This window comes from Malaya genurostris, chromosome 2 (genome assembly GCF_030247185.1).
Source record: "Malaya genurostris strain Urasoe2022 chromosome 2, Malgen_1.1, whole genome shotgun sequence".
NCBI lineage: Eukaryota > Metazoa > Arthropoda > Insecta > Diptera > Culicidae > Malaya > Malaya genurostris.
This window is the reverse complement of record NC_080571.1, coordinates 3,834,806-3,861,683: the sequence shown is the minus strand read 5'-3', so window position 1 is coordinate 3,861,683 and position 26,878 is coordinate 3,834,806. Positions and strand designations below refer to the sequence as shown.

The 26,878-nt window shown below is 36.1% G+C and overlaps 3 protein-coding genes across 6 annotated transcripts in view; 2 read left to right on the top strand and 1 right to left on the bottom strand.

The window, feature by feature from the left end:
* Positions 1-3,967: 3,967 nt before the first annotated feature.
* LOC131431345 (centromere protein J) lies at positions 3,968-7,035 on the bottom strand. Of its 3 annotated transcripts, none has more exons than XM_058596999.1 (4): positions 6,586-6,714; positions 6,241-6,526; positions 4,433-6,185; positions 3,968-4,372 (listed from the first exon to the last, which is right to left on the bottom strand). In XM_058596999.1, the coding sequence occupies exons 2-4, from the start codon at positions 6,494-6,496 to the stop codon at positions 4,030-4,032; spliced, it is 2,352 nt and encodes a 783-aa protein (XP_058452982.1). In that variant the 5' UTR covers positions 6,497-6,526; positions 6,586-6,714; the 3' UTR covers positions 3,968-4,029. The 3 variants fall into 3 exon arrangements, with proteins under 3 accessions (XP_058452982.1, XP_058452981.1, XP_058452979.1); XM_058596998.1 differs by having other exon boundaries at positions 6,592-6,706; XM_058596996.1 differs by having other exon boundaries at positions 6,241-7,035.
* Positions 7,036-11,489: 4,454 nt separating this feature from the next.
* On the top strand, positions 11,490-12,978 carry LOC131432134 (uncharacterized). Its single transcript, XM_058598235.1, has 3 exons — positions 11,490-11,784; positions 11,840-12,085; positions 12,146-12,978. The coding sequence occupies exons 1-3, from the start codon at positions 11,711-11,713 to the stop codon at positions 12,741-12,743; spliced, it is 918 nt and encodes a 305-aa protein (XP_058454218.1). The 5' UTR covers positions 11,490-11,710; the 3' UTR covers positions 12,744-12,978.
* A 2,952-nt stretch (positions 12,979-15,930) lies between these two features.
* Positions 15,931-26,878, top strand: part of LOC131427280 (jmjC domain-containing histone demethylation protein 1) — a 41,278-nt gene continuing 30,330 nt past the window's right edge. The window contains exons 1-2 of one of the 2 annotated variants that reach the window (XM_058590321.1): positions 15,931-16,521; positions 21,951-22,111. In XM_058590321.1, the coding sequence (XP_058446304.1) occupies positions 16,474-16,521; positions 21,951-22,111 (209 nt within the window). In that variant the 5' untranslated portion in view covers positions 15,931-16,473. Of the gene's footprint in view, positions 16,522-19,601; positions 21,399-21,950; positions 22,112-26,878 lie in introns of those variants that run through there. The other variant, XM_058590322.1, reaches the window with a different exon arrangement.

Here is a 26,878-nt window from a genome sequence, read left to right as displayed (position 1 = left end):
TGAAAGAAACTATCAATATGCTGAAGGGACTCGTTTCTAGCATTCAGAAAAGTCAAATTGCGTAATTCTCTACGACATTAAACTCTGGAACATTTTTCGCAAAAACAAAGAAGGCTTCACTTGATCTCGATTACTGTGAGTTTCACACAGCGAAAAGTGCACAAATCTAAGCAAACTGTTCTTGAATTGTAGTAAACTGAGGATATTTCCCTACGATTTGCGAACAAATCCTAATAGTTCTTTAGAAAACTTTTAGAGCCATTAGAACGGCTGATATTGTGCAATGCTCTCCATCGTTGTTTTTTTCCCAATGCTAATGACTGGCAGCTGTGACGTAATCGCTCTTGTCGAAAGCGTTCAGACGACACAAAACACATCTGCTCGCAGTGGCGATACAATCCAAACTGATTCAAGTTTAGTTGAGAGGCTTGTTTCTACCTGATTTCGTTTGTAGCTTTTTCACTAATGTGCGGTCCTAACTGCTATAAAAATAGCCGCATTCAGAATTTTAATGTTGATTATTTCATTTCGGATTTGCATAATTTATTGAAAGAAACTATCAATATGCTGAAGGGACTCGTTTCTAGCATTCAGAAAAGTCAAATTGCGTAATTCTCTACGACATTAAACTCTGGAACATTTTTCGCAAAAACAAAGAAGGCTTCACTTGATCTCGATTACTGTGAGTTTCACACAGCGAAAAGTGCACAAATCTAAGCAAACTGTTCTTGAATTGTAGTAAACTGAGGATATTTCCCTACGATTTGCGAACAAATCCTAATAGTTCTTTAGAAAACTTTTAGAGCCATTAGAACGGCTGATATTGTGCAATGCTCTCCATCGTTGTTTTTTTCCCAATGCTAATGACTGGCAGCTGTGACGTAATCGCTCTTGTCGAAAGCGTTCAGACGACACAAAACACATCTGCTCGCAGTGGCGATACAATCCAAACTGATTCAAGTTTAGTTGAGAGGCTTGTTTCTACCTGATTTCGTTTGTAGCTTTTTCACTAATGGGCGGTCCTAACGGCTATAAAAATAGCCGCATACAGAATTTTAATGTCGATTATTTCATTTCGGATTTGCATATTTTATTGAAAGAAACTATCAATATGCTGAAGGGACTCGTTTCTAGCATTCACAAGGACCAAATTGAGGAACTCACTGCGATATTCACCACTTTTCGGAACATTTTTCCCGGACGATTTGTTGTACAGCAGCAGATATTTTGTTCTCTTCCTTAGAACGCGTTCTGATTCTTATCACTCTCTCAGAGGGTAAATTTTGAAAAGGCACCCCATAGTAAAGTAAGTCGTATTCACGACAAAAATGGGTTGTATAGAGGTACAGTAAAGTAAATTCCGCATAATTCTTTAGGAGTATTATTATGGTTTTAAGAAGAACCGAATAGAAGTCTGGAATAGAGAACTGGACCCTGAGTTCAAGACCTAAATTTAGATCCAATAACAGACTCAGAATCCAGTTTCAGTCGCTGCTGGTTCTCGCCTTGATGGCCAGCAAGCGAATGAGAGATGCGACTTGAGCGTTTGAGGTTGTAACCACGCAGAAGGTGCATTCTCCGTCGCTGCTGGTTGATGATTCCACTCCCACGACGTCTGCTTCCATCGAACGCACGAAAAGAAATGATCGATTTTCGACCACGGTTCCCCTTTTATATGCATTCAGTTGAAGATATGTGCCTGACTACCTCAAAATCGTCGTCCTTGCGCGAAAAACCCAAGCGAAAGTAAAGAATTTTCCGCGTTGTTTTCAAATTTTAAGAAAACTTAATTTTTGAATTGTTTGTGGTTATCGCACACTGTTCAAAATATTATCCTGAATTCCTGATCATATTTTTGATGAAATGGTGAAAGAATTATGTTGCTACCATTAATACAAGTCGAGATATTCACGATTAAGTTCTGCCCATTCTTCCATATGGCTAATTTTGAAAAGGCGCCCCATAGTAAAGTAAGTCGTATTCACGACAAAAGAATAGATATTGGAAATCTAACAATTTATGAAGTCGTGATTAATAAAAAAATTGTTTTTCGATATTCGACACAGTCTCAACAGTCGATTTTTTCAAAAAGATTTTTTTTTTCAAGAGTACAGTAAATCTCGATGTTCCATGCAATTTTGAATCTTTCGGCATAAAAAAACTTAAATTTACGTATTTGTCCGATTCACGCAAATGACCTAATCACATGTTACTACCGAGTTAGTTTATTGACTATTATCGAAAAACGTTTCCAGCCGAATTCAGCTAGACGTTTCAATGGAAGAACTAATAAGTATTTCAAAATCGGTTCAATTTCAATTTTGGTCCCGCGTTGAACAAAAGACCGTTAATTCTCTTTATCCTCAATTTCCTCTTTTAGCAATCGAATGAAATCTTTTAAGTGTGATCGACATTGATACGTATCTGTCCTAATCACCTACAATTACGCTTCCAACATGAGAACATTTCGTTTCGTGATCAATTCAGTGAATTTACAAGTATTTCTCTAGAAAGAATTCTCATACGTGCTGTGACGGTTCATTGCTATACTAGCTACCAGTACAGCATCAGATTGTCACAAGGGGCTGTCCATAAAAGACGTCACACTTTTTGACGATTTTTTACTCCTCCTCCCCCCTTTGTCACAAATTGTCACAGAAGCAAACACCCCCCCTATGCCACATGTCACGAATTCAAAATAAATAAAATTCATCTCAATACATTCTTAATATGTATGACAAACCATACAAATATGAGTGAAAAATCGATATAGATATATTATTGTTTTAGGTAAAGAATAATATTTCCTTAGTGTAGCATACAGGGCTGATAAAATAAAGACCAAAACCTCATCAAAACGAGATCACTGCCGGAGAATCTTTTCATTATCAGTTGATCAGTGAAATTTAAATCACATCGATCAATATCGGTACTGATCTTCCGTCACACAATGGGTTTTGAACTAAAATGATTCTTGATTTATGTAAGTTGAATCACTGGATGATTCGAAAAGCTTTGATGTTGGTGGAGGAAAATCACATATGATCAAGATAAGACATGACATGATCTACGTCTGAAATCGTTGATCTCCCGCCCTTTTTCAAATGGAGTACAATTAAATAAACTGCATCAGAATCAGATAAGAGAAATTCTTATGATATACTATATATATATATATATATATATATATATATATATATATATATATATATATATATATATATATATATATATATATATATATATATATATATATATATATATATATATATATATATATATATATATATATATATATATATATATATATATATATATATATATATATATATATATATATATATATATATATATATATATATATATATATATATATATATATATATATATATATATATATATATATCAATGCTAGAAAATCAAATTACTGAAAAAATTGTCAGTGCATAACTTAAGTTAAACCGTTTGAAGGCATTTTTTTTTTACTCATATTTGTCAAAATTATTATTTTCGCTAATTTACTCGCTCCTCCGTGCACTTTTGCTGATCACAACAGAAATGATTTCCTGCATCACTCATTTCCGAATTTACAAGAAGAAACTTTTACATCAACAAATACACGTAAACGTTTATTGTGGAGATTTTTTCAGGAAATAGGGCAAAGCAGTAATATAATTAGGTATTTCAAAAATGCACTCATTGAAAATATTGGACGTCACATTCCAAAAACCTCCCCCCCTTCCCCCTGTCACAAAAGGTCACGTTTTATGAAACACCCCCCTCCCCCTTGCGGCGTGACGTCTTTTATGGACAGCCCCCAATATAAACTTCTAACGCACTAAGTCGAAGACGAAACGTGAAAACAAAATGAGTAAAAGGTCAGGATTTTTTTTGACCTGAGTAATTTACAACAAACAAAGGATTACGCATGTTTTTGTTAACGTATGAGTAAATATACAAGAAAAAATCCTATTCATAACAATTTATTATTCAGCTTAAACAAACTCATTCACCAGAACAACGCATTTCTCAGGTGGCTCCCCCACCTGTGTCCGATATAAGATTTCCGTCTTTATCTTTCAACCGGACACGACCATTCGAATATCTACTTTCTTGACTACCGTCCGGGTATAGGAATTTGACCGTCCCATCTGGATATATGCGCCGTTTGTGTGCCTTGGTATGTATTTCCACCTGGCCATTTGGGAGTGTTATTACTTTGTCATCGTTACGTTTTACAATTACGGTAGAACCGTCTGCATACTTCCATTCTTCCGCAATATCCACACTGTTTGGGTTAGTTGTACGGATAGAGCCGTTCGGAAAGTGTACCTCCGTTGAGCCGTCTTTGTAACGATGTTCCGTTTGACCGCTGTGGAAATCCAAAATAATGAAATCAACTATTCAACCAAAATAAAAAAGTCTTGCTTACTCAGGAAATTCCAATATCTCTAAACCGTCCAAATACGTTGTGTGCCAAGTATTAGTTTCGAAATAATAATATTTGGTTGTTCCTTCACTTACATTCGTCTCTTTGATGTCTTTGTTGAAGTACAACATTCGTATAACTAGTCCATCAGGAGATATTTTTTTTAGATTACCATTTGGATACCAGATATCCCTACTGCCATCCTCGTTAACAATTTCTCGTTTGAGATCATTTATTATTTTGACTGTTTCCTTGCTCAGGTTTGATTCTGGTTTTGAATCATCCTTAGCTTGATCGGAAGTAGTTTGAAAAAGAGTTTTTTTCGCCCGTCCACGGAAATACGAAGAATGGTGTTTTTGGGCAGCAGTTGGAATGGAATCATCTTCGGATGAAGAAGCGTTGTCTTGCTCAGATACGTCTGATTTACTGTGAAAACTGGATTCATTGGAATAATTATGTTTTTCGCTTTCGTTACTGACTCTAGGATGACAGAAAACTTTTGCCTTGGACGACTTCCCCGCAATGTTTTTTTCAATGACTCCGATTGGTTTCATACGGACAGGAACAACATTCTTTCGAGGTTTCTCCGGGGAAGAAGTTCGGCGTGAATCTCCTACAGTTTCCGATGTTTGTGGAGCAGCTAATTTTGCTATGTTCTTGTTGATTTCTAGCAGCATTCTGTTGTTGTTCTGTCTTTTTAATCTAGCATTTTCCGTCTCAAGTTTTCGATTGTCCTTCTTCATTACATCCAGCTCCAGTTGAGTTTCTTTGAGCTCTTTCTCGAGATTTTTTAATTGTGATCGAAATCGAGCTAGCGATGACGCATGCTTCGCTTCTTTTGATTTCATTTCTTTTTGATGCTCGGATATCTGTTCTTTTAATTTAAGAATCTCTTCTTTCTCTTTTTTAGTAGGTTTTATAGCCTCTTTCAATGCTTTCTGCCGCTGTTCTTCGATGTTAAGCCTTTCATCGTGAAAATATACTTCCATTTTGATACGTTCGTCATTTAGCTTTTCTATCATCTCCTCTCGATCCAACTCCAGCTTATTCTTCTCTAACTCAAGCTCTTGCTTCGCCCGTATTAGCTCCGCATTTTCTCTACGAAAGCTTTCGATTTCGCGATCTAACTCAGCTAATCGTTGTTTTAGTTGTTCACTTTTCTCTAATATTTCTTCTCTGATACGAACCTGAACATCGTCTTCCAACGTTTCCGATTCTTCTCTTTCGGACAATTTCTTGCCATCTCGACTCGCTTTTGGCGTAGACATTTTGCTTTGGTTTACCGTCTCTAAATGTGATTCAATGTCTGTTTCAATTTCTGGTTGCTCTTCGCCTTCAGCAAAACGAACATGCCCGCGGCTCTCTTCCTCGTCGGAAGCAGTGGAATCATCTGAACTGCTAACACTGTTAGATTCGGCATCATTCAAAACGTGTCTTTTCGGATCAGGAATCGGACGAATCTGAAGGCATGAAACGCTAGGTTCAGCAGAAGGTTCCTCCGTAACAACCGGCAACAATGTCGATGAATCCGTTAGTCCATAAATTTCAGAAAGGTTAACACTATTATCTGCCAGCAGTTTTAAAAGTGAACTTGCATTTGAAGCTATGCTTCCGTTACCGGTAATTAATCGCTGTTCTAGCAACTCAAACATATCTAAATCTTTGAGGTCTTTCAGTTGATGCAAAATCGCAGCCTTTTCCTGCAACTGTTGCTTCCATGGTAAGTTAGAAAGAATTGGTTGTGGTACTGAGCATTCTAAAAAAGAAAGAGTGATATGAAAATTTTGTTTTAGCTTCAATTGCGAACTAACCCTTTTGTCCGGCAATCTCATTCATAAGTTTTAAGGACTCTATACTAGGTAGTATACTTTCCTCGTTTGACACAATGCAACCCTCGTGGTCAAATGAAGGCTGAGGATCCGTAAGCACTAACTTTTTATTCTGAACACGATTGATATCTAAAACCACTTGTAGCTCAGAATCATCTTTATTTTGTTCGATTTGCTTCCGAGCAACCTTGTTATCCGTTACTTCCACACTTCCCATACCATCTGACCATTTCTTCATCCTGTGTTTGGCATGATTAGCATACTTATACTTAGGAAGATTTTCAAGTTTAAAAACATTAGGATCGACTTTAAACCTAGCTTTCAGACCTTCACCTCGTTTGAGAAAGGGTCTAGTTGGAACCTTTTGCTTCAACTCTTCGGCATCGCTCTTATCAGACTCTGATGAAGATTCCTCTTCTACAGCCAGCTGTCGTTGCATGTTTGTAATTTCATATTCTTGATGCTGCTCTTCGGTAGTATCACAGACTTGCTCAGGAGATTGACAACCGGTAAGACCAAGAATCGCGTACATTTTATGTTGTTCTTTCGTTAGCAGTTCTCGTTGAGCAATTTGTTTTTGTAGGAGTGCTCGCTGTTGTTCTTCTTGCCATACTTTTAACTCTTCCAGTCGGGCCAATATACTGCGCGGGGAGTCAGCCATTGCCTATTGGTAAAATAGAAGTAATTGCAACATAAAACAGGAGATTTAACTTCAATCAAAGCGTCAAAAACATTAACGGAAAAACATAACTTTTTGTTTATCAACACATTTGCCGGTGAGCATCTTAAGATCAGGCGGGCTTTTTAGGCGGGATACACGTTTAATGAAACATGGCACGTTTCACGTTTTAATCTTTCAAGCATCAAATCAGATGTTTTTCAAAGAAGGACAAATCTAACATTGACAGCAAATCTCGGTTGATTTTCCAGAAGGCCGTAACAGCAAGTGACAGTTTCTCTTTGTTCACTCTCTCTTTCGATTATTGTGATGTGATCTAAAAAGATTTTCTTGGATTTCACAGTTCTGTTTGGAAGTCGACGTTGGACGTTTCGAGCATCATTCTATGCAAAGAGTTAAGTGATAAACGTGTAAACCGCTTGGTAATTAATAGAAGAGAAAGTAAACAAAGAGAAACTGTCACTTGCTGTTACGGCCTTCTGGAAAATCAACCGAGAAATGGAGAAAAACGTCGGTGAATGATTCGACTTTGGTTTCAAATCATATTTAGAAATTATCGTATATTGTCAGATCAATTTTTGATTAGTCGATTAATTGTTGGTTTATCTTTAAAAGGCACGCAAATTTTAGCACTTTCCTTCTATATCTACTGAATAAATCAACATAAAAAGAGTTTCGTCATTTTTCGATTTGTTTACTTTTATGCTTCCTGTGTGAATTATTGGTTGGTTGGTTTTCGCGACTAAGTTAAATCTGCAGGTAGTTTTGTTTCCAGTAGTAAAAAGGTTCGGAAACCATCTAAAATAGAGAAATTAAATCGTTTCGCCTTTCCTTACTAGCAATTGAAGTATCGCCATGTTTGTAACGTAAGCAAATGGAATGACAGCTTCGCTCTTTATAGTTCTTTGTATTACTATGATTGAAATTTTTGTAGAATATGAATTTTTAGGCAAAATTGTTGGATTTGAAGCATTTACTCGTAAGAGAGAGAAATTCGATTTATTTACTTTTGTAAGATTCGTCCTTCTTTGAAAAACAGCTGAAATGCATGAGCTCATCATTTTAGGAAACGGCCCTTATTACCAGTATCACTATACGGTGAAAACTAAATAAAGTCATTGTGACCCTTATTATCAGTATCACTTCACGGTGAAAATCGAGTGAAGTCACACCGACAGAGACAAAAGTAATTACTTGGATGAATTTGATGTCATTATGAACATCATGCCACCAAAATTTTGTTGAAAAAATGAGTTTTTTCCACTACAGTGATCAGTGATACTGGTAATAGGTAAAATCAAGTGAATTGATATGTGAGTGAAGTGAAAGTGGATGTGAGAACGGTAATAAGGGCCAGCGTTTTGGATTACGTACGATTGAAACCGTTGGAGAAAAAGCTTCAGTTGAAGCTTGAACCAAATTCAAAGCAGTGGTAAGAAGAAAATTCTTGGAATGTGTCTGCCTCTTTCGCAATTATTCATGCTGATGAATTCGTATTGTTCATCAAACTAAGTGCGTGTGGAACGGTTGTCTTATGAAACGAAAAAGCCACAGCCGGACGTAAATTGAATCGAACCAGGTACAACTTCATGCTCTGTTCGAATATGGACGAAACTTTGAAATCAAAATTTATGTTCATTGGCAAGTCTGAAAACCCGTCCGATGTGATCTCAGAAGAGATGAGTTAATACAAGTTATTTACTTACCGCCTTATGTCATCAGTGAATGTCGGCCAACGGATCAGTCCATTATTATTGCAAATAAAATGCGTTATAAGAGAAAGCTGATATAATTTACCCTTTGTATTATGAGTATTTTGTTTTAATTTTGAAAGAAAAACCTGTTATTTCAAATGCTTCTACTATTTGTATCGAATGCAGACGGCTTTTGTATTATTATGAGTACTCTATCATTCTAACAAAAAACATGTTCTTAATAGAGAAGAATAGAATTTTTACTCTCTGCAAAAGAGAACCATGGTAGATCTAACGTTGTGTTTCACAGCTAGAGGCGTACGTGTGCGAGGATGATGATTGCAAGTTTATTTGTCAAAATACAAGAGAATTTCAATTTCCACTTGAAAAATCATTTATAACTTATTTACAACGTCATTTGTTCAAGCGAAAAGTTAATTTTAGTGTGAGAAAAAATGATTTTTCACCTCTTAATTTTACAACACCCAAGATTTAGTTCGAATTTTGGCATGGAAGAAAATATTATGTTGATCATTCTCCCATGATTTTTTCCATCGCGTACATCATGACATGTTACAGAAACGTAAACCGAGCCAAATATGCGATATTATGATGAGAAATAGTGTTTTACCACCTTTATATTTATTCCTCTAGTGTTCAAAATAACCCAAGCCGAACTGAAACAAACTTCGGACTTCGATATTTGTCCACATATCATATCATCGTAAATCAAAAATGATTACAAGAAATAAAAGGAAATTAATTGTCTTACATTTTTAATTGAACAGTTCTTGTAACAGATCCTAAAATTCTACTATATAATTGAAATTACATGAGTTCCAAATAAGAGTCCGTGTAAAATTCAATCGTCATCCTAAGAAAGCAGAGTTGCCATTTTGAAATCTGTGTTTCAACTTGAAACATCTGTGTACTATCTGTGTTGCATATTTTCGATCATAATCTGTGAAACGCGTTTTGATAATCTGCCATTTTCGAGAAATATTCATAAAAATCTGTAGAAATCTGTGAATTTCGATGTGAAGCAGCTAAAGACAAAGCAGCCGGAACCAAAACGAGTAAGAATGATATCGATGGCTGGCTCAATGGCTAGGTTGTTGACTTGGAAGGGAAATCTTTAATGGAAACTTGTCATCACTATACCGATGAAGAAATAATAAAATCAATGCTACACGCAGAGAAAAATATTGTAAAAGTAACTAAATCTTGGTTTCATACACCGATTTATTTAATTGAAATAGTTTCAATAAATATTTTGATAAAAATAACAAATATTTTACTTGTGCGTTCCTGTCAATTTCTTGGCAAACAATTCCATGTTAAATTTAACTTGCAAAATCAGTTTACAATAAACTAACTTCAAATAAAGGTAATATTTGTATGGCTATGAAACAATAAATTTAGCAGTTGAAATTTGAAAAATTGTATTTGATATATTTTCCTTCGATTTATTTATTTTTTAGGAATTCTAATTCCTCACATCTACAATTTTCCAAATATTCACATACCACGATCAAGTGCTGGGATTTTTACTTTGTTTCCTGCGTAGCAAATTGATTTAAAATGAATGGAAGAAACGCAACATGTCACGCGTTTTTTTTTTATAACGACCAATAAGCCATCCATCAACATTCACTTTGAAGAGTAATTTCGAATGACTCGGCACTCGCTGAGAGTAAGTCATAATAGTAAACGTCAGAGAAAAGTTTTCTCTTTCGTCTGGTGTTAAATTTAATACTCTATCTTTCATAGCTCGCTTGCAATTTCTTTCGAAAGTGGAAGTTGACAGGTGACTTATTGGCCTTTCTGAAAAAACGCGTGACGTAATCTTTTTTAGTCGTACAAACCACAGACTAACAGACAGGACACTCAAATTAGATTCTTCAATCATTTTAACGGTCATTTCGAATATTCCTTTATTTGGGACAGTACTCACATGTGTCATGATGGCGCCACGTTACCCTATCAAAAACATCCTATCTGTCATCTAGACTGTGTTTATTTTTTTCATTTATCAACAGAGTTGCCATTCATACAGAATTACCTGTAATGTATTGATTTGTATACGTCCATGCGAATTTCATGCAGGATACAGATTTAATGCATATTGCCAAAACTATATACATAATTGTGCCTACTTCTCATCGTCCAACGCAATACAAAATCAAACCCGTTTGGTTACAATATTTACTTGCTTCTTGTCTGCCGCCACTTAATTTCGGGTGAAAATTACCAACACAATAAAAAATAATCTAGATGAGCAACGTTGAGAAAAATAAATGGTTACTTTCTAACATCGCGCTAAAGTTAAATATATTATCAACGTAATCCAATAATTTATTGTGACTATTCATTTTCAAATATTTTGATGAAATCAGGCATCCCTGCAAGCAGCTGATCGGTGTTGACAAACGAGGGGAAACCAACTAGTAAAAAAACTTTTACATAACACAAGGGGTGTACAGATAGTAAATAGTTCGCGCAGTACAATATAGGTGGAACTAGTGCATCACGAAAAAATATTTTTATAAGAATTTACTCATACTGTCATGTCTGTTAGTCTGTGTACAAACTATTTCTATATTGCAACAATTAAATTAATTTCTGAGAAACGGTTTTATTTAACCAATGTTTTGTTAAAACAACCAACATTTGCTTGAAACAAACATATTCTAGTTTAAATCAAGCATATTTTGTTGGAATCTGCGATATCTTGGTTTGAAAGAATTATATTTTGGTTTGATGGACAACTGATCGTTTTATTGTCTGAAACAACCAGGATTTTTTTTTGAGTGTCCGATGGAAGCGGGCAAAATTGATACACTGCTTCTGCGAAACGATATAAAACATGTACTGACATATGGAAGCGTAAATCAAAAATATAAGAAATTATCAAAATATTTACTTGCTGTGCGTTTTGTAAAAAATACAACTAAGTTTAACATGTATAATATAAGTTCTATTAAAACTTGAAAATACTAATAAACTGACTGGCAAGAAAGCTATTTGAAATATTGCCGAATAATCTCGAAATTTCTGGAAGGCTGTTTTCCTCCAGCCTATGATGTCTTCTCCGCCATTCCATCATTTCGGTTTTTACCACGGAACAAAGAAGATCGCTCCGTTGAAGATTCGGTAAGTAGATTTGCTTAGATTCGATAGATGCAACATTTTAAAGAATTCTTTTTAGGAACCCTAGTATTCATCCATCTCAAATAATGCCTTCACCTAGTGGTGTGCCGTTTAATGTTAACGATATGCCCTGGTGCTATAACGGGAAACCAGGTCAACTGATGGAATTCAATGCGGTTATTAGAGCTAGCCCGATAATGCCAGGACAGCTACAAATGGGACAATTTATGTCGCTACCGCATGGAACCGCTGCCATGTGTCCGGACATTCGCAAACGAAAAACTGAGCCGGATGTAGCGCCGATGTAAGGGTTTCGACAAGTATATGTTTTAGAATATTAGCTAACATTGTATACTAACTACAGCCCATCAAAACTGTTCCTTACTGAAGATGCAATGGCATCGCATCTGAACAATTTACATTTGTCATCGGAGTACATAACGCACAATATCGAAACAACATCGGGTGATTTGCTGGCAGCATCGGAAAATTTTTCACCAGGTTCGCCACTGGACGATGAAATGTCCTTTGGAGAAACACCAGTCACAAACAACCATCACATATTCATGTCTCCGCAGGAGTTGGAGGAACGTCTCCGGAAAGCTCAACGCATTTCTCTATGTGAAGAAGTTAGACAGCTAGATAAACAAACCGAAATATTACCACAAGCATTGCTGCAACGGATTGAAAAACCCTGTTCCGCATTAGTACTTTGGCAACCACCTCAGACCCTAGAGAAACTTGTTACGAAAGTGAGTGAGGCACTGAAGAATAAAGAAAAGAAAAATGAGCAGGAAGTAGCGGAATCGCGTAGGCCCACTAACGAAATGACGGGGATGATGGGCATTGATGACACGCTTCCCGATCTGCCGGATTACGACGAGGATCTTGACTTTGAGGAAAATAATAATAATGTAGCTTCGATGGGAGATCTCAACAATGTCATGGATATTGAAATGTAGTTCAGGGTGAAATTTGGAATGTGAATGTGACGCGTCCGTGAATGTGAGCTTTTATTGGCATATCTGGTTAAAATTCTATCATGTTAGGTGTGTTGGTAATCAGATTGTCAAAGAAACTATTTGTTTCCCCATTTGGCGTGTGTATGTAAACATCTCTTATTAAGTAACATTACCCAAAAAGCCGGTTTATACTTTTTGGTGATTCTTGTATAACAAATATAGAATGTCGAATCGATTTGTAAATTGCATTCAATGTAAATTCCGAAATTCTCAAACAAATTTGTTAATACCAGGTTTCAATCATTGCTAATCGATGAACATGAACGGTTTGTTAAAGATCTTTTAACAGGTTGAGTTCGCAAACACTCGCGACCCTCGTGGCAACCTTATGAAATATCTCGGTTGATTTTCCAGAAGGCCGTAACAGCAAGTGACAGTTTCTCTTCGTTTACTTTCTCTTCTATTAATTACCAAGCGGTTTACACGTTTATCACTTAACTCTTTGCATAGAATGATGCTCGAAACGTTCGACTTCCAAACAGAACTGTGAAATCCAAGAAAATCTTTTTAGATCACATCACAATAATCGAAAGAGAGAGTGAACAAAGAGAAACTGTCACTTGCTGTTACGGCCTTCTGGAAAATCAACCGAGATATAAGAAAATGGGTCGGTTTGTTTTTCAAACATAATTTCCCTTTTTCTTTGTACATTTTCTAGGCGTTTTTCCAATGTTTTCGAATAGTCAAAAAATAGGATTTCTGAAGTTTCTAAAAATAGAAATTTTTGGGCGACGACCCCTTTCGTTATACGGAAACCATTGTCCGCCGTAAATGTGGAAATGAAAATTAACTTGATATCAAATTTTGTAAATATTAATATTGTTTTTTATTTCTATTAATATTAGTTAAGTTTGGTGAATTAGAACTTTAATTCCAAAATTTTGGCAATCGCAATTCGCAACTGCGCCAGTATGCACCCGCGTCTTGTTTGGATGGAGGAGGATCTTTTCTTAGTTCAATTGAGGACATTTTTCCGTTATTTCATGGTCATGGTATAATTCCATACGTAAAATGAGTATCAGTTGAACGGCTGAAAGCAAAAATCGGATAAGTGCAACTTAGTTTGGAAAAATTGTTTAAGTATTTTTGAATGCAAAAATCGGATAAAAACATTGAGAGCAAAAACCGATCTAAGCTGCGTTCCCACAGCGGCAGTTTGTAAAAACTTTGAATGCAAAAACCGAGTTTTTTAAGGTATTTAAACTTTTGAGCTCTACTGCTTTACGAAATTAGAGGTGATCCCAAAATATTGGTACCCTTATATACATAAGAGCGGTAAAAAAAACAACTTGTTTTGTCGAGTACGTCACTTATACCATCATATCTCCGGAACCAATAGTCACAGCCATTTGATTTTCGAACTTGATCAATGGCCCAACAGTATCTTTTAAACGAACTTGTTAAAATCGGTTAAGCCATCGCCGAGAAACTTGCGCGGTAAAAAAACAACACTTTTTGTCGGTTACGTCATTTATTCCATTATACCTCCGTAACCAGAAGTCACAGCCATTTGATCTTCGAACTGGACACCCGACAGTAGTTTTCAAACGAGCCTAAGTTTGTTAAAATCGATTCAGCCATCTCTGAGAAAATTGAGCGGTAAAAATATCTTCGAAAAGTGTACACACTCACACGCACATACACACACACACACACACACACACACACACACACACACACACACACACACACACACACACACACACACACACACACACACACACACACACACACACACACACACACACACACTGTATAATGCGTATTGGTCGGTTCTATTATTTTCATCTATACAATAATCGAAATGATCTTGTAGATAGAATCCCAGTTAAAGCTGGAGTAAAATAAATTATATAAAAATGTAGTTTTTGAAAAAGTCTATTTTGCGATATGCCCTAATCACATGTTGGTACAAATTTTATACATACTGCATATAAACTGTGATACAGGAACTGTTGAAAAGTAATATTAAAATGTATTATAAATGGATAGTTTTTTATATAATAACATTAAAAAATATCCAAAAACGTCGATTTATTGATATGTTTACGTTTCGTCTTTGACTCATCAGTGCATAGCAGTTGAAATTGAACTGCTTTATGCAAAACTCGGCAGTTCAATTTGAACCGCTAAGCAGACGTAAAGTTTCTGCTACTTACAGAACACTTGTTTTCTTTGCATCGAAATGTAATGTCTATACTGACGTGCCGAACGAAAACGTGTTTTCGACTTTTTCTGGCCGATGCAGGTTTGGTCATTCAGGGGTTAGCCAAATTTTGTGCTAGGGCACATAACCGATTTTGATATGTTTACGTTTCAAGTGTTCTGTAAGTAGCAGAAACTTTACGTCTGCTTAGCGGTTCAAATTGAACTGTCGAGTTTTGCATAAAGCAGTTCAATTTGAACTGTTCAAATTGAACTGCCAAGTTTTGCATAAAGCAGTTCAATTTGAACTGCTATGCACTGATGAGTAAAAACGTAAACATATCAAAATCGGTTATGTGCCCTAGCACAAAATTTGGCTAACCCCTGAATGGTCGATTTATTGTTTTATGAAGAATGTGAGAAAACCTTTTGAAACAATTATTTATATCCAAATACAATTTCTGAAAACATACAAATATAGTTTAGCTTACTTCGATATATTGCATCTGAAATATCTGAAGAACTCCCTCCCTATTGTAAAGAAAATTTGATTATTCATCTTTACACCTATTTTTTGATGTGGAACACACCTTCGTTTTCTATGTGAGGTATAGTTTTTTTAAGCTTTTGATGTTTATAAACGGTTTATGTTGAACTGTTGGGTGGCATAACAGTTCAACATAAACTGTTATGCACTGACGAATCAAAGACGAAAAATAAAGTATTAAAGTTTTAAATAATTTGTTCATTTCCACTGATTTTTTTCATAATGAATTTAACAACATAATTTGCATATTGAAATATCATATTTGCTTAATACCAATTAATATTTTGATGTTACATAGCAATGATGTGTCATCTGGCAACTCAGTTCTGTGTAGTATTAGTGTAATACGACTGGGATAGAGCGAAAATACGAAGCGACAAGCGTGAGTGAATATGAAGACGAAAAGAGTGTGAAACGGTGGTTCGTGTAGTGTACAGCAAGCAGCGCAAGAGGCTGGTTGGCCGGTCAGCAGTAGCTTGACGTAAAGGGTGAATCGTCGTCTGTCGATCGAATCGAGCCGACACTCGAGCGAGGCAACCATCAGTAGAGCTGACGAGCACTGTTTAAAGTGCGACAGCGGGAGTGAGAGAACGAATGTCGAAGTGGTAGGTTGTGTGTGCTTTTGATGCTGCCAGTGAAAGAAATTAATCGAAAAAAAAAATCGTGAGGAAAAAAGTTCGATAAAAGGAGTGGAAAATTGATAGGCTGTTAAAGTTCTGGTCAGTTCTGTTGGTCTGTCGGCTGGATTATTTTTTCGAAGCTTGCTGGACGGAAACAGTGTTATAGCATACTGAGTGTGATATGTAGAAAAAAAGTCGTGAAAAACGCAATAAATAGCCGAAATTATCGTAGTAGCTAACATTTCGCGTTCGATCGGTCTCGCAGCCGAATTCCGGACTGTGTGGGGCGCACACAGTTTGATCGACACCAAAACAAGATTGGTTCAGGTTAAAACGCACAACAACGGAATATCTAATAATGGCTGATAAAGTGTCCATATCGCCGTCCAAAAGTCGAAGGCAATTAGTAAGTGATGATTGTTCGCTTTTTTTTATTCATCCTTCACCTCGTCCATCCCCCATCCCTTCGTGCCTGGTAGTATGAAAAAAAAAACTGTTTTTAGTTCCTGTAAAATCGAATTGTGCACATCTAGGTGTTGTATAGGCCAGGATGTAGCGACATAAAATAACCGATTATCAAGTGCATGCAATGAGGCTAGTGACAACATGAGCTTTTCGGTAAACCGTGTTCATAGACGCCATAGTTGAAAAGTTTGCTGCATTAATTCAAAAAGAGAAATGATATTTCAAAAATTCTCGGTGTAATATAAGATATTGTTGAGTTATTCATAAGAATGATACTAAATTAGTACGAATACTCCACAAGAATCGACAAGAAAAGCAACATCACAGTCAGCAGGAAAAAAAATTCGATCCGCCATCACATGCATTGCGGCATTTTCGAGAGAATGGTTTCATTCATTTTCATCATGCTTCGACGTCGAGTGTGAGGTGAGCCTAGTAGCACAACAGCACATGACGAACGAATGAGTGAGAAGCTGTTTCGTCCACCAGTAAAGGTAGTGTGAGAGGGGGTGTGCCGTACAGAGAGATAGAGGTAAGTTAGTTGGGAAAAACGCCAAGCCCTATTTGTACGAAACGGTGGACGCAGATTCACGTACAGAATCAGTAGAATACATCCAACAGTTTGCAAAGACGTAAGCAAACTGAACTGAATCTGAGCTGAGCCACGACACGGCGCTCTGCTTTGGCGAACCAGACAGCCGAAAGAAGATATTGCTGGAGTATGCGTGTAAGTTCGGCTGCCGAGGGTGGGCAGTGTTGCCAGATATATTCTAGAAGGGAGGTTAAACTTTTCGGGGGTTTATGCAAGTAAATTCTATCAACTCGAGTTACTGTTTTTTTTCTGTAAACCAATTGTCAAGAAAGACTAGTAAAGTTTATGAAAAGCTCTCTTTTTACTGACACTGGTTCACTATCAGAAATGTACCTAGTTCGTTTAGTTAAGAAGTATTGTTTCGTGAATCGCATACAAACTTAACTCGCATAACAAGCGATTGTTCAGTTCATAACTGAATGTTTTATGTTAGTACTCATATCAAAATTAACAAATATTACATAAGACAAAATTTACAGATAGGAAAATCTCAACGAAAATACGATAGAATATCTATTTGACTATAATTAGCTATAATAAAATTCTCACTCATTTGTGATTGACAATGTTTCATCTAACCGGAATCTTTTGTTTCAAGATATTTAACTCATTCAAAAATGTCAAAGAAATAATGTCGTTCCAGAGAAGACAGGCCAACAAACCCACACAGTGCAATTGGATTCTGATCGCTTATTGAATTTGATTCAATATCCAATAAGAAGTCGTTAAAAATCTGGAAAAATCAATCCTTTAGTGGTTTACTTGGGTCCATACTTTCTCAAACTGCTTGTAATGCTAATTGAAATTCACTTCCATCCGGTACTCGAAGTATGCGCCTTTAGGTTCATCATCGGTAGCCTATAATTTATTACTGACAATCAGTTAAAACATTAATTTCTCATTAAATGACACTTTCGTTGTCTTTGTGAGCTGCTCTATATTCTGGAAAATCACACTTAAAATCTTTTCTCGAGCTCGGCATAATGAAATGCCGAATTAAATCGGCAACACAACATTTTACTGAGCATTCAGTAATCCACATGGTCTTTTCCGAAAATCGTTAAAGTATTATGTTGATTGCTCGGTAAAGTGCGTTCTTTTGCCGAAGTTTGGCATAATATTATACTGAGCTTGTCAGTAAACAACAAATATACCGAGATCAGCAAAACCGTTTGCCTAGATTTCGAACAGTGAGTTAGCTTCTACTGACATTCGGTGGGATACTTATCATCTAATGTCTCTTTTCGATTCACGTCGCATCACCTCGCCATTGCTCGTGGAACTGGAAAACATGTTAATTGGATGAAGGATGGAGATTTGTAGTTTCTCTTGGTTCACTTTCTCTTTCAATTATTACGGCAAATTCCAGTAATTTCCAACAAATTCTACAGTGCATATCGAAAGTTGATGGTTTTTGCTATTATCCTATGTGAAGTGTTAGATGGAAAGATTGCTGATTGTACCGTAATACTCGAAAGAGAAAGTAAACAAAGAGAAACTGCCATTTGCACTTAGGACCTTTTCTCGTGTTTGTCTTCATATATTTAAAAATATCCGCTTATTTCCATTTAGAGGCGTTAAGGAGCACTAGAATCAATTGTCCTTAGCAGTGATGTTTTCTTTTGGTGTTTGCGCTTTTTTGTTTGCTGAATTGAAATTAACATCAATAAAACACCCTTTTACCGACATTACACACTTAAATTTTTAAGCTGAGTATCGGCAAAAAAATGCCGAGATTCGCACAGCTGAGGAATCAGTAAAAAAATTCATTTTATTTACACTTAAAGGAGACTTACAAATTTGTTGCCGGTAGTTCTAAAAGGCATCTACCTGAAAACAAGTGGCATAAAATATTTTAAAAAAATTGTCGGAAGGCTCGCATTCAATACCGAATACTGTATAAGCCATGCAAAGATCATTAAATGTTGACAGTATTCCCGGTCCCGCGGGAATTACTACATCTTTCCAAATTAGAGAGCGTCTCCTTCGCCAAATTCCTCAGACATCACTACTAATAGCGACTCTTCCGGATGCGGCCACTTTGAGTCGAGCTGAAAATATGAAAATAAAAATAGGTTTTTATATATTGAGTTAACTTCCATAAATTCCATGATAACTTCACGACAATAGAAATAAGCAATAGAATTTGCTTTCTATATAAAAAAGAATTTGTTGCAATCGTACTTACTGAATAGATCGTAGATTCTTAAGTCTTCCTTACTAACAGTTCTAAAATATCCATTTTTTCACTAGAAAATTTCACCAGAAAATAACCGCGCAATGCGAAGCGAAAATGTAACGCGGCAAGAAATGCCAGCTGGCGTACTGAATTTCTGCAAAAGCTAGCGCATATTCCGAAATCTCGGCAAACGTAACTGCTGATGTCGGCATATCTGTTGTTTACTGATAACTTCAGCAAGCAATTATGCCAAATTTCGGCAAAATAAAGCATTTTACTGAAGTATCAGTGAATGCATTTAACGAAGTTCAGAAATATGCGTATTGATTACTGAGTAATCAGCAAAGTTAGGTGTTGCCGATCAGTTTCGGCATTTTATTATCCCGAGCTCAAGAAATGGTTTTTAGTGTGTAGCTTTTGTGACATTAATTTCATACACTAATAAAGAAAAATCTTTCCTTTTTCGATTACTGATGACTGGGCAATTCATGATTCCATCCTGATAACTTTTGCCGAGCTGACAGCAAAATTTCTGCTGATAAGTAACAAATTTTGGATTGCCGAGATTCTCAGTAATTATACATTTTGCGAAGACGATAACCGAGCATTCGACTGTGCAAATCTCGACATTTTTTGCCGAGATTCAGCAAGAAAATTTAATTGTGTAGATTTTGGTTCTGGGTTCGATGTGCTTAAATGCACAGGCAACTTTATACATACACTTTAGGAGCATTTATGTACCTATTTTCTACCAGACAGCGCTTTTGGTGTTTATTAGAGAATTACGATGCATAAGATTAGATTGATCATAAATAGTAGTCGACAAATTGATTCGCACAGTTCCCACTCAGCGTATTGATAGTGGCAAACAAAAGACTGGCAGCCGTGCACAAGCAAATGCCCAGTGTAGTTATCGTCTCGCAATGTTGGTCTGCCCGGTTCACTGTTGAATCATTCCTTGTGGAGCACCTCGAGTAGGACGGACGTATTTTGGTCAGCGATAGAGCGCAGATTCACGCTGCGGGTTCTTACTTTTGAAATGCCTGAGTTTCGACGAATAGCATAGAATCAAGGCAGCAAGACAGAGCGAACGATCATAAGAGTGCGATAAATAAAAATAATTTTCGGTTTCGTCGTTCCCCGGGTCAATCAGAAGGGAAGGAAGCAAAAATGTCTGCGGACATAGATGAAGTTGAGCCGGACCAAAAATGTAGCACTAATAAACAGAACGAAAAACAGACACTTCGATTCGGTTGGCAATGACAAGAGCATGGAGAGCCGCAAATGAGGTGGGCAGAGCACCGATGAGACTGGTTTTCAGGTAACGCGAGCATTTTATGCATGGCCTGCTGGTGTACAGCGGATATATCTCAGAAGGATAACTAACAATAACACGTTAAGTGGAAAGAATGCGTTATATACATAACATACATGCAATCAAGATATGCGTTACTAAAAGAATGTCGACAAATTTATCCGTTTTTGGTTGAGAATACGGTGCAACGTAAAAAACCCAACGACGAATGGCGAGAGAGAGAGCTAATATCAGCATTAGACAATACTCCTGAGAAACAATTCGAAACAATCCCTCGAGCGACACCGCTGTAAACTGCCGACAACGGCAATCAGGGAGTGAACTGGTCTTGATGTTGAGGAAAGTGAAAAGTAAACAGCGATTACGTGTTCGCGTTAGTGCGTGTAACGAGAGGTGCCGGGGGAAATCATGAGAAAAAGATGCAACTTGACTATTACCCTATCTAGTTCGTATTGATGTCGATGTCATTCTATTTTTCATATACCCTGAATACTGATAGTAGCTATCACCGATCGAACGAAACTTTGTAGACATGTGTGTTAGTTTGAAACACGAAGATCGTGATCACGTGCTTGGTTCGAAATGTAGACATTGACTCTGTTGTAAGTTCGTTATTTAATTCTGCTTATAGATTGCGAATTGAGTTTCAACAAATACGAGGATTTTAAATCTGATAGAAGCGCGACTAATGCGCTGTGATAGGAAAAACGATGCGTGATAAGCAACCTACAGGTACTGTGTGTTTATTTTATGAAGCATTCCTTTATTGCTGCAGGAATATTTTTACTGTACGAAGATTCGGTATGAAAAATAAGTTTGAATAATGTAGCAGAACATTTTAAAATAATTGTGTTGCTGATAGAAAAAGAAATGCATTATATAGCAAGTTTATCAACAGTTAAGGCTTTCAAATATAGTAATAATATAATATTCTCACTTGCTTTGAACCTGCCATTTATAAAATACATTTTTATTTATTCCGCCACAGCAACATTAACGTGTCCCAAAAATCCCTTCGTCCGGTGATAACATGCTGGATAGTTCATACAGTAGAGTGAATAATTATTTAATTAACCATCTTTCGCCGAGGTCCTAAAATATCATGCTAAAGTGTTATTTATTTTCAATCCCAACTCCAAAAATCTGCTCTCATCTGCCCTACTAGTATGTAACAAAAAACTATCTCTCTCGACTACTACGGGACCGACACTAACTCGATTTTTGCTTACGTTTCATGATTCGTTCGGATCATCCTGTGTCCCGGCGGCAAACAACCGACTACAGCGCGAACGGAAACAACGCAAACTGTACTCGGAGGAGTGGGCTCTCGGTGATGATGACTACGAGGGAGCACGCGGATTCAGCGTCGCCGAGAAGCTAGAATCGGCTCGTTTCGCGCAATCCGGAATGGTGCGCGAAATGAAAGGCAGCGATCTCACTGTCGGGTATGTACATGTTTTGCTCTGCTCTCTTTTATTTTTTTTAAATGCACAACGTAAACTTAATCAACAGCGATGGCAGAAACGTTTGAGAAAGATTTCGCGTCCATATGACAGAATTTCGTTGAGGGATGAAGGTTTATAAGTAATTATATTCAAAAACAGTAATTTTGTAGGTGTCCATGCTCTTTTATTACTAATACAACTAACTTATCCGTGCCAATTGGTTGAGTTTTTCTTCGGAACACTGTTCAATCGAATGGAAATTGGTTCCACAGAATTTCATTGGTAATTATCAGAATTGAAGGGAAGAAAAATCAAGTTTTAAATTAGTAAAAATAATTCGTTTAGCCTTTCTCTCATAGAAAATTTATGCAAACTATGTGAGAACATTGTTTTGTATTGTAGTTTCATATACCATTCGTTTCAGTTTGGTTGCTTCATGTGTGTATGTAACGAAAGTGTGGTGGAAACGCGCATCTAAAAACCCTGTTCTAATCCACCTAGTGGTGTAATGATGCTTTGTTGCCAGTAACGTAATCATTTCTGGTACTTCCGGAATCGGGACTTGGAAACCGATATAGCCATAGCCGATTCGTTAAACCATCAACTATCATATATTGGATCAGTTTCTAGCTATGTTTCGCAGAGTTTTTACGCTTTTCATCATCAGTTTGATATTTTCAACAACTTTTACCCAGTAATTCCGGAAACGGAAGTTGGATCTTAAAAAAAATTCAAGAATTTTCCGTAGAATCGTGGTTCTTTCATTTGGAACTAAATTTATGAAAACCGTCCAAATTTGTCAAAAATAAACTTTGTCCTGTTTTTTATAGGAAATGTGAAATCTTTAGTGCAGTAATTATTTGGAGATTCTTTGCTAAGTATTCGTTATTTATAATAAGGTTTGTTTTTAAATAAATTGGATTGAATTGACTGATGTTTGAACGATGTTGAGTAGATGTCAATGATTATTGTTTGTAATCTTCATCACATTCAATTAATTTCGGTTTGTCGAAATTCATTACAAAATTTTCCATATGGGAACTAAACATTATCATAAATATAGATTTAAAGAGTAGAAAAAATTGTACTCTTAGTATATATCTAAACCTGAGATAATGCTATATTTGGCTCCGGTTTAACGATATTGCTTCAAATTTCTACATATGAGTATTTTGGAGCAGGATCGACGATTATGTTTCAAACAATGATGTTCACCATTAAACCCAAAATAGTGACTTCAACTTTATCAAGGTAAATTCTTACAATATATAGAATGTATTATTGGAACAGGTATGGCGAAAAGATGAAAAAATGTAATTTTGTTGTGCTATTTTCAAATCCAAGATGGCGACCTGTTGTGTCAAGTAGGATTTGAATTTGATGTTTTAAGGATCAAGAGTAAACCAAGTTAACTTGTGTTGGTAATTTATGTATTACGTACATTTTATTTGGTACGTATGTCATAGATCTATGTATTCATATATGCAGTGCAACGAGTTTATCAAAGTGGCTTGCACGATTGAGTTTCAAACAATAATTTATTCTCAAATGAATTTTAAACCTGACATTTTGGATAAAATATCAGTTTTGATCAATTTTTCACCAACGTTTGATGGAAAATTGCTTACATTTCATGAATGTAGCTTTTAATTCTTTAATAAAAACCCTTTTTTAATCCACCTAGTGGTGTGATAATGCCTTTCTCATTCTTCAAATTAGTCTCATTTTTTATCTTTTTATAAAATAATTTCTGACACTAATTTGGGCTCATTTTTTATTTTGATTTTTGACTTTGAGAGAATGATGCTAATCTAAAAAACCCTTCTTAGTCCACTTAGTGGAATTTTCATAGATCTTGAAATATGACCAAATTTTCAAAATCGAAAAAAAATTTGATGCCAAAAGTCTTAGAATTGCATGAAACGTCGAGATTTAGTGTCATCTTAAAAATTTTTTTTTCGATAAATCAAGTCCCAAAAAGTAAATTTCTTCAAAAAAAAATTTTTTGAGACAACACTAAATCTCGACGTTTCATGCAATTCCAAGACGTTTCTTCTCAAAAAAAAATTTCAAACCTAAACCGCCGGGTAGCACCCCTTACCTATGTCCGATTTAGCTGAAATTTTGCATGGGGACTTTTTTAGAGGTGTTTAAACTTTTGAATAATAGCGCTAAACGAAATTAGTGGTGATCCCAAAATATTGGCACCCTTGTATACATTAGAGCCATAAAAAAACAACGTGTTTTGTCGGTTACGTCACTTATACCATTATATCTCCGGAATCAAAAATCACAGCCATTTGATCTTCGAACTTGATCAATGACCCGATAGTAGCTTCCAAACAAGCATAAGTTTGTTAAGATCGGTTCAGCCATCTCTGAGAAATTAAGCGCGTTAAAATATCTTCGAAAAGTGCACACACAAGCACACACACAGATATTTTCCGATCTCGTCGAACTGAGTCGGATGGTATATAACACTATGGGTCCATGGAAGAGTTTTAGACTAAGATTTTCGCTTTTCTTGAATTGCAACTTTAAGCAGAATGAACTGATTGTTTCACTTTTCAACTATATGGTGAATTTATTGATTAAAATAGGAAAAGAAGCGCCGGAATTTGTTTTTACGCACACATTGTTGATATTACTCATACGCTTGCAAAGAGTCTTGCTCCTTAAGTAGGGATGAGGTATCGATACTTTCTATCAAGAATCGGGTATTTTTGGTATCGATATCACATCACATAAGAGCGATCCTGTTAGTATCGATACTTTTGTTCTCGATACTTACAGTATCGCAACAGATTAAAGTCAACTCTCATTACGACGGAATATTTTTTGTTTGTTTCAATAATAGAGGCAGTTGGGAATCGAACCCAGGTGGGCTGCGTGAAAAGTATCGACTATATCTGTGTGAAAGGTATAAATTAAATCCGTCCCCAATGGAACATTTTTTTCTTCGGCCAACGTCATACCAATACATGCGCAAGCCTGGTGCTCCCGTTCCGTCCGTCCCCGGTCCCGTCGTAATAGCAATAGGAATTGTTTCTATTTCTTCGCGTTTCGCCTTCGACTCATCAGTGCTTAAAGCAGTTCAAATTGAACTGCCATCTCGCGTCTAGCAGTTCAATTTAAATCGCTAGCTTAGCACTGATTATCCGAAGGCGAAACGCGAAGAAATAGAAAAAATATGTGCTTTTGCACAAACGTGTCGTGAAAAGCGAAGTGCCATCTATGTGGCAAGAAATATACGTATTTTTTTTTTGTTTTAATTATAGAGGCTTTAACATCTTAGGTCATTCGCCTCTTCGGACCAGAAAATCTTTCTGACCCTATGTGCGGGGTTGGAAATCGAACCCAGGCGGGTTGCGTGAAAGGCATCGACTATCCCATCACGCTATACCCGTCCCCTGAATATACGTATTGTTCGGATACGCACGAAAGAGGCTAAAAGAAAAAACCGTTGTAAAGAAATTACGTCCTTTCTCGCACGTTCCTTATTTATTCAAATTTTAATACCAGTGTTGGCAACAACAAAAATAGAAAATATGAATGTATTTTATGTGAAGATGGGAACATCATCCATGAGTTCACCGTTAGTCGTAACACTGTGATGCAAAAAATTTATGGAAAAACCTTTCTGTACATCATAAAATAACGCCACAGTCGACAATTTTATTTTATTCCGAAATGATTGCTGCGCAAGTATAAATTGATATTTACAGGTATTTATACACTATTGCCTTTTGATACCTTGTATCGATACCCAAAATTTCGGTATCCTGATACCCTAGGTATCGATACCTTCCGAGTACCATCCCTAGTTTTAAGTCATGTTGAAAATAGTCTGCATCTCCAAGTTCCATTAGAACGAGCTAGTAGGCAATACTATATACGAGTCATTGTGTATCCTCGTCGATCATGCAATAATGTTTCTGACAGTTTTCCTAATGAAAGTCAAAATAAAACGACTCGTTTTATCGCTCGTTCAAACTAATAAGAGTAGCGCAAGCAAAGCTTTGTAATTTTTAAAACGTACAGCATCAATGATTCCAGTCACGAATGTAATTTATCAAAAAGTATATATCTTAGTGACTCTTAAAATCCTAACATTAGCTATAGGAAATCTATGACTAGTGTTTCACAATTTATTTCTTTTCGTCTTTATTGTCGTCTATTGATGAGTGAGTATGAAACTTGCATTTTTATGTCATTGTGATTGGTCGTGTCTCGTACACAACATTATAATTTTTCTGTATATAAATTGTCAAGTCAAGTTGAAAAAAATCCTGTTTGGAAAAAAATGTACGGAATTTCGCAGACAAATTAATGTATAATAGAAGAAATATAACAGTGGATACGTTGTTCAATAAACAGTTTCCTTAAAATGCCAGAAAAGTATACTTCAATACTTTATCTGTGGATGCAATTTGAGACAGGATTGATTGGGATTTAATAAATGATCACCTTGCGTTGGCCTGTTAGTAGAATTTTTAATCAATTTTACTTTATCGCATTTAAATTCTAATATCCACTATTAATACATTTGCAATATTCCAACAAACATTTAAAGCGGATACAATAATGAAGACGACTAAAAGTAGTTCGGAATTGATATCTGTATTGTAAATATTACACCTTAGTGAAAGTGGCCATGAGAGTGAACAATAGAAGAAAGTGAAATTGGTTCTTAATGATAATTAAAACTACGAAACACGAAAGATTTAAAATGACGTCAAAAATAGCATGTCGGGCTTTTGAAAAATT

Coding starts and splice junctions, on each gene's coding strand:
- LOC131431345 (XM_058596996.1), bottom strand. CDS start 6,919: ATGGCTGACTCCCCGCGCAGTATATTGGCCCGACTGGAAGAGTTAAAA. Junction 6,186..6,240: donor TGAGATTGCCGGACAAAAGG/GTTAGTTCGCAA, acceptor TTTCTTTTTTAG/AATGCTCAGTACCACAACCA. Junction 4,373..4,432: donor GAGATATTGGAATTTCCTGA/GTAAGCAAGACT, acceptor GGATTTCCACAG/CGGTCAAACGGAACATCGTT.
- LOC131432134 (XM_058598235.1), top strand. CDS start 11,711: ATGATGTCTTCTCCGCCATTCCATCATTTCGGTTTTTACCACGGAACA. Junction 11,785..11,839: donor ATCGCTCCGTTGAAGATTCG/GTAAGTAGATTT, acceptor AATTCTTTTTAG/GAACCCTAGTATTCATCCAT. Junction 12,086..12,145: donor GAGCCGGATGTAGCGCCGAT/GTAAGGGTTTCG, acceptor TACTAACTACAG/CCCATCAAAACTGTTCCTTA.